At 49.4% G+C, this 7665-nt stretch overlaps 1 protein-coding gene across 1 annotated transcript; it reads right to left on the bottom strand.

Moving 5' to 3' along the window:
- Positions 1 to 5970: 5970 nt before the first annotated feature.
- Positions 5971 to 7653, bottom strand: MBLAC1 (metallo-beta-lactamase domain containing 1). The gene is given in 4 exon segments (XM_071420273.1): positions 5971 to 6285; positions 6287 to 6436; positions 6438 to 6838; positions 7629 to 7653. Coding segments are annotated over 4 exon segments (891 nt in total).
- Positions 7654 to 7665: the final 12 nt, after the last annotated feature.

Raw genomic sequence — 7665 nt, 5'->3', positions numbered from 1 at the left:
AAAAAAAGGGGAAAAATGGGGAAAAATGGGATAAAAACAGCCCAAAAAATGGGGTTAAAAATGAGAAATTGGATTGAAATGAAAAACGGGGATTGAAATGGGAAAATGGGATTAAAATGGGAAAAAAGGGGATTAAAATGGAAAAAATGGGATTAAAAAATTGGGTTGGGGACCAAAAAAAGGGATTAAAAAATGAAAAAATTTGGATTAAAATAAAAAATTTGGATTAAAATAAAAAAATTGGATTAAAATTAAAAATGGGGATTAAAATGGAAAAAATCAGATTAAAAAATTGGGTTGGGGACCAAAAAAAATGGGATTAAAATGAAAAAAAATGGATTAAAATGAGAATATTTGGGATGAAAAATAAAAAAATTGGGATTAGAACAAAAAAAAAATTGGGATTAAAACTGAAAAAATTGGATTACAATGGAAAAATGGGGATTAAAATGGAAGTAGGGAGGGTTCCATGAATTTGGGGACATTTCAGAGGGGTTGGGGACATTTTGGGGACATCTTGGAGGGTTAACTTTAATCAGGGATTTTGAACCAAATAAACCCCTTAAAATTCAATTTTTTTCCTCAAAATTCGGGTTTTTTTTCCCAAAATCGGGGTTTTTTTCCTCAAAATTCGGGATTTTTTTCCCAAAATTCGAGATTTTTTTCCCAAAATTTGGGATTTTCACCCCAAACTGAGTGTCCCCCGTTAAATTGGAGGTGTCCCCCCCAAAAATTGGGGTGCCCCATAAAAGGCACTGGCGGGATTCGAACCCGCGACCTCCCGTTAACTTTAATCAGGGATTTTAACCAAATAAATCCCATAAAATTCATAATTTTTTTCCTCAAAATTCGGGGTTTTTTCCCAAAATTCGAAATTTTTCCCCCAAAACAAAGCATCTCCCATTAAATAAGGTGTGTCTCCCCTAAATTGGGGGTGTCCCCCCCAAAAATTGGGGTGCCCCGGTAAAAGGCACCGGCGGGATTCGAACCCGCGACTTCCGGGTTACTTTAACCAAAGAAACCCCCAAAATCCGGGGTTTTTTCCCAAAATTCGGGGGTTTTTTTTCCCAAAATTCGAGATTTTTTTCCCAAAATTCGAGTTTTCCCAAAATTTGGGATTTTCACCCCAAACTGAGTGTCCCCCGTTAAAGTGGGGGTGTCCCCCCCAAAAATGGGGTGCCCTGGTAAAAGGCACCAGCAGGATTCGAACCCGCGACTTCCGGGTACTTTAACCAAAGAAACGCCCAAAATCCGGGGTTTTTTCCCAAAATTCGGGGGTTTTTTTCCCAAAATTCGAGATTTTTTTTCCCAAAATTCGAGTTTTCCCAAAAATTGGGATTTTCCCCCCAAACTGAGTGTCCCCCGTTAAACTGGGGGTGTCCCCCCCAAAAATGGGGTGCCCTGGTAAAAGGCCCTGGTGGGATTCGAACCCGCGACCTCCCAGTTACTTTAACCAAAGAAACCCCCCAAAATCCGGGTTTTTTTTCGCAAAATTCGGGGGTTTTTTCCCAAAATTCGAAATTTTTCCCCCAAAACAAAGCATCTCCCATTAAATAAGGTGTGTCTCCCCTAAATTGGGGGTGTCCCCCAAAAATTGGGGTGCCCCGGTAAAAGGCACTGGCGGGATTCGAACCCGCGACCTCCCGTTAACTTTAATCAGGGATTTTAACCAAATAAATCCCATAAAATTCAATTTTTTTCCTCAAAATTCGGGGGGTTTTTTCCCAAAATTTTGAATTTTCCTCCCCAAAGTGTCCTGCATTAAACAGGGGTGTCCCCCCTAAAGTGGGGGTGCCCCCCCCAAAAATGGGGTGCCCTGGTAAAAGGCACCGGCGGGATTCGAACCCGCGACCTCCCGGTTCACTTTAACCAAAGAAACCCCCAAAATTCGGGGTTTTTTTTCCCAAAAATCGAGATTTTTTTCCCAAAAATCGGGATTTTTTTCCCAAAATTTGGGATTTTCACCCCAAACTGAGTGTCCCCGTTAAATTGGAGGTGTCCCCCCAAAAATGGGGTGCCCCGGTAAAAGGCACCGGGGGGATTCGAACCGCGACCTCCCGTTAACTTTAATCAGGGATTTTAACCAAATAAATACCATAAAATTCAATTTTTTTCTCAAAATTCGGGGTTTTTTCCCAAAATTCGATATTTTCCCCCAAAACAAAGCATCTTCCTTTAAATAAGTCGTGTCTCCCCTAAATTGGGGGTGTCCCCCAAAAATTGGGGTGCCCCGGTAAAAGGCACCGGCGGGATTCGAACCCGCGACCTCCCGGTTACTTTAACCAAATAAAACCCCAAAATCCGGGGTTTTTTCCCAAAATTCGGAGTTTTTTTCCCAAAATTCGAATTTTTTCCCCCAAAACAAAGCATCTCCATTAAATAAGGTGTGTCTCCCCTAAATTGGGGGTGTCCCCCAAAAATTGGGGTGCCCCATAAAAGGCACTGGCGGGATTCGAACCCGCGACCTCCCGTTAACTTTAATCAGGGATTTTAACCAAATAAATCCCATAAAATTCAACTTTTTTCCTCAAAATTCGGGGTTTTTTTCCCAACATTCGATATTTTCCCCCAAAACAAAGCATCTCCATTAAATAAGGTGTGTCTCCCCTAAATTGGGGGTGTCCCCCCAAAAATGGGGTGCCCTGGTAAAGGCACCGGCGGGATTTGAACCCGCGACCTCCCGGTTACTTTAACCAAAGAAACCCCCAAAATTCGGGGGTTTTTTTCCCAAAAATAGGGATTTTTTTCCCAAAATTCGAGATTTTTTTTAGTCAAAATTTGGGATTTTCACCCCAAACTGAGTGTCCCCCGTTAAAGTGGGGGTGTCCCCCCCCAAAAATGGGGTGCCCCGGTAAAAGGCACCGGCGGGATTCGAACCCGCGACCTCCCGGTTACTTTAACCAAAGAAACGCCCAAAATCCGGGGTTTTTTCCCAAAATTCGGGGGTTTTTTTCCCAAAATTCGAGATTTTTTTTCCCAAAATTCGAGTTTTCCCAAAAATTGGGATTTTCCCCCCAAACTGAGTGTCCCCCGTTAAACTGGGGTGTCCCCCCAAAAATGGGGTGCCCTGGTAAAAGGCCCTGGTGGGATTCGAACCCGCGACCTCCCAGTTACTTTAACCAAAGAAACCCCCCAAAATCCGGGTTTTTTTTCGCAAAATTCGGGGGTTTTTTCCCAAAATTCGAAATTTTTCCCCAAAACAAAGCATCTCCCATTAAATAAGGTGTGTCTCCCCTAAATTGGGGTGTCCCCCCAAAAATTGGGGTGCCCCGGTAAAAGGCACCGGCGGGATTCGAACCCGCGACCTCCCGTTAACTTTAATCAGGGATTTTAACCAAATAAATCCCATAAAATTCAATTTTTTTCCTCAAAATTCGGGGGTTTTTTCCCAAAATTTTGAATTTTCCTCCCCAAAGTGTCCTGCATTAAACAGGGGTGTCCCCCCTAAAGTGGGGGTGCCCCCCCCAAAAATGGGGTGCCCTGGTAAAAGGCACCGGCGGGATTCGAACCCGCGACCTCCCGGTTACTTTAACCAAAGAAACCCCCAAAATTCGGGGTTTTTTTTCCCAAAAATCGAGATTTTTTTCCCAAAAATCGGGATTTTTTTCCCAAAATTTGGGATTTTCACCCCAAACTGAGTGTCCCCCGTTAAATTGGAGGTGTCCCCCCAAAAATGGGGTGCCCCGGTAAAAGGCACCGGGGGGATTCGAACCCGCGACCTCCCGTTAACTTTAATCAGGGATTTTAACCAAATAAATACCATAAAATTCAATTTTTTTCCTCAAAATTCGGGGTTTTTTCCCAAAATTCGATATTTTCCCCCAAAACAAAGCATCTTCCTTTAAATAAGTCGTGGTCTCCCCTAATTGGGGGTGTCCCCCAAAAATTGGGGTGCCCCGGTAAAAGGCACCGGCGGGATTCGAACCCGCGACCTCCCGGTTACTTTAACCAAATAAAACCCCAAAATCCGGGGTTTTTTCCCAAAATTCGGAGTTTTTTTCCCAAAATTCGAATTTTTTCCCCCAAAACAAAGCATCTCCCATTAAATAAGGTGTGTCCTCCCCTAAATTGGGGGTGTCCCCAAAAATTGGGGTGCCCATAAAAGGCACTGGCGGGATTCGAACCCGCGACCTCCCGTTAACTTTAATCAGGGATTTTAACCAAATAAATCCCATAAAATTCAACTTTTTTCCTCAAAATTCGGGGTTTTTTTCCCAACATTCGATATTTTCCCCAAAACAAAGCATCTCCCATTAAATAAGGTGTGTCTCCCCTAAATTGGGGGTGTCCCCCCAAAAATGGGGTGCCCTGGTAAAGGCACCGGCGGGATTTGAACCCGCGACCTCCCGGTTACTTTAACCAAAGAAACCCCCAAAATTCGGGGGTTTTTTTCCCAAAAATAGGGGATTTTTTTCCCAAAATTCGAGATTTTTTTAGTCAAAATTTGGGATTTTCACCCCAAACTGAGTGTCCCCCGTTAAAGTGGGGGTGTCCCCCCCAAAAATGGGGGTGCCCCGGTAAAAGCACCGGCGGGATTCGAACCCGCGACCTCCCGGTTACTTTAACCAAAGAAACGCCCAAAATCCGGGTTTTTTTTCGCAAAATTCGGGGGTTTTTTTCCCAAAATTCGATATTTTCCCCCAAAACAAAGCATCTCCCATTAAATAAGGTGTGTCTCCCCTAAATTGGGGGTGTCCCCCAAAAATTGGGGTGCCCCGGTAAAAGGCACTGCCAGGATTCGAACCCGCGACCTCCCGGTTACTTTAACCAAAGAAACGCCCAAATCCGGGGTTTTTTCCCAAAATTCGGGGGTTTTTTTCCCAAAATTCGAGATTTTTTTTCCCAAAATTCGAGTTTTCCCAAAAATTGGGATTTTCCCCCCAAACTGAGTGTCCCCCGTTAAACTGGGGGTGTCCCCCCAAAAATTGGGGTGCCCCGGTAAAAGGCACCGGCGGGATTCGAACCCGCGACCTCCAGTTACTTTAACCAAAGAAACGCCCAAAATCCGGGTTTTTTTCGCAAATTCGGGGGTTTTTTCCAAAATTCGATATTTTCCCCCAAAACAAAGCATCTCCCATTAAATAAGTTGTGTCTCCCCTAAATTGGGGGTGTCCCCCAAAAATTGGGGTGCCCCGGTAAAAGGCACTGCCAGGATTCGAACCCGCGACCTCCCGGTTACTTTAACCAAAGAAACCCCCAAAATCCAGGTTTTTTTTCCCAAAATTCGAGATTTTTTTTCCCAAAATTCCTCCTCCTCCTCCTCCTCGTTGTCCTCATGTCCAGAGGTGCCACCTTCCTCCTCCTTCTTTTCTTCTTCTCCTCCTCTTCCTCCTCCTCCTCCTTCTCCTCATGTCCAAGGGTGCCACCTTCCTCCTCCTTCTCCTCCTCTTCCTTCTTCTCTTTCTTCTCCTCCTCCTCCTCATTGTCCCCACATCTCCAGGTGCCACTCTCCTCCTCCTCCTCCTTCTTCTATTTCTTTTTCTTCTCTTCCTCCTCCTCATCCTCATGTCCAGAGGTGCCACCTTCCTCCTCCATCTTCTCCTTCTTCTCCTCCTCCTCCTTCCTCATGTCCAAGGGTGCCACCTTCCTCCTCCTTCTCCTCCTCTTCCTCCTTCTTCTCTTTCTTCTCCTCCTCCTCCTCCTCCTTCTTCTTCTCCTCATCTTTCTTCTTCTCCTCCTCCTTCTTCTCTTTCTTCTTTTCCTTCTCCTCCTTCTCCTTCTCCTCCTCCTCCTCCTCCTCATCTTTCTTCTTCTCCTTCTCCTTCTTCTCTTTCTTCTTCTCCTTCTCCTCCTCCTCTTTCCCCTCTTCCTCCTCCTTCTCCTTCCTCCTCCTCCTCCTCCTCCTTCTTCTGTTTCTCCTCCTCCTCCTTCTTCTTCTTCTCTTTCTCCTCCTCCTTCTCCTTCTCCTCCTCCTCCTCCTCCTTCTTCTCTTTCTTCTTCTCCTCCTCCTCCTCCTCCTCCTCGCCACCCCTACACCTCCACCTGCCCTCCTCCTCCTCCTCCTCCTCCTCCTCCTGCTGCCCTCTCTGCCCCCACTCCCCTGACCACCCTGAAGGGCTCCCCGTGCCCGGGCACGATCACATCCGCCACGGCCGCCAACTCCTCCCTGCTCTTCCTCTGCACGTCCGGCTCCTCGCTCAGCGCCTCCCACTCCCCCTCATCCTCGCCGTGCTCGAAGGCGTCCCCCGCCACGGCCACCGTCCCCGCCGAGGTCCCCTCGACCACCAGGCTGACGTGCGCCCGCGTGTGGCCGGGCGTGGGGGACCACGCGCAGGTGCCCGGGGTGCAGCTGCAGGGGCGCGCCCCGCGCCAGCCCGTGGGGCAGGTAGAGCCCCCGGCCGCGGCTCAGGTCGAAGCCCACCAGCAGCGTGGCCTCGGGGAAGGCGTTCAGGTTGCCCGCGTGGTCCGAGTGGCCGTGGGTCACCACCACGTGGGTGAACGTCGCGCGGGGCCGTCCCGTGGGCCGCCAGGAGGCCGGGCAGGAGCGGCCGGAGCCAGGGGCCGCCCGTGTCCACCAGGACGGTCAGGGGACCCCCGAGGAGCAGCGTGACGGAGCCGTCGGCCAGGCAGGAACCGTCGGGGTTGGGGCGGTTGTAGCCCACGCGGAGAACGTGAACGGAGTAAAGGGGGGCCCGGGATGGACAGGGAGCCCAGCGGGGACGTGCGGTAACCGCGGGGCATTGCTGGGGGGTGAAAGGGGATTTGGGGCGAGGAAAGGGGGTTTGGGGGGAATTAAAGGGGATTTGGGGAGATGAAAGGGGGTTTGGGGGGGGTAAAAGGGGATCTGGGGTGATGAAAGGGGGTTTGGGGGGGTAAAAGGGGATTTGGGGAGAGGAAAGGGGGTTTGGGGGGGTTTAAAGGGGATTTGGGGCGATGAAAGGGGGTTTGGGGGGGTTTTGGGGGGGTATAAAGGGGATTTGGGGGTGTTAAAGTGGATTTAAAGGGGATTTGAGGAGGTTTAGCGGGGGGTTTGAAGGGGATTTAAAGGGGATTTGAGGAGGTTTAGTGGGGGGTTTGAAGGGATTTTGGGGGAGTTTAAAGGGGATTTGGAGGGGGTTAAAGGAGATTTGGGGAGGTTTGGGGGTTTTAAAGGGGATTTGGGGGAGTTTAAAGGGGATTTGGAGGGGGTTAAAGGAGATTTGGGGGTTAAAGGGGGATTTGGAGGGGTTTGGAGGGAGTTTGGGGGTATTTAGGGTGGTTTGGGGTGGGCCCAGAAGGATTTAGGGCATCTCGGGGAGGTTTGAGGGGGTCTCAGGGGGGCTTGAGGGCGAAATTTTGGGGGGAGTTCCAGCGGATTTGGGGAGGGGGGCGATGGCTCGAAGGTCCCAATGTCCTGTGAGGGGGGGAGAGATCGGGAGGAGACCCCCATGACTCCCCCATTTCCCCAATGGTCTCCCCCACTTCCCCCCCCCCCCCATTCCCCGCAATGGTTTCTCCCATTCCCTCCAAGGATCCCCCCCATTTTCCTCAATGGTCTCCCCCATTCCCCCTCCAAAGCCCTGCCCCATTTTCCCTCGTTCCTCCCCAAAGTCCCCCCAACTGTCCCCCACAATTGTCCCCTCAATGTCCCCTCAATGTCCCCCCAATACTCCCCCATCGCCCCTCAATGGTCTCCCCCACCCCGTTACCCCCGCGCTCCTCCAGCTCGCGCATGCGCGCTGCCAC

Source organism: Agelaius tricolor, unplaced genomic scaffold (genome assembly GCF_023055355.1).
Source record: "Agelaius tricolor isolate 1412-34295 unplaced genomic scaffold, bAgeTri1.0.p SCAF_132, whole genome shotgun sequence".
Classification (NCBI taxonomy): domain Eukaryota; kingdom Metazoa; phylum Chordata; class Aves; order Passeriformes; family Icteridae; genus Agelaius; species Agelaius tricolor.
The sequence above is the reverse complement of the archived record's forward strand: the minus strand, read 5'-3'. Positions and strand labels throughout refer to the sequence as shown.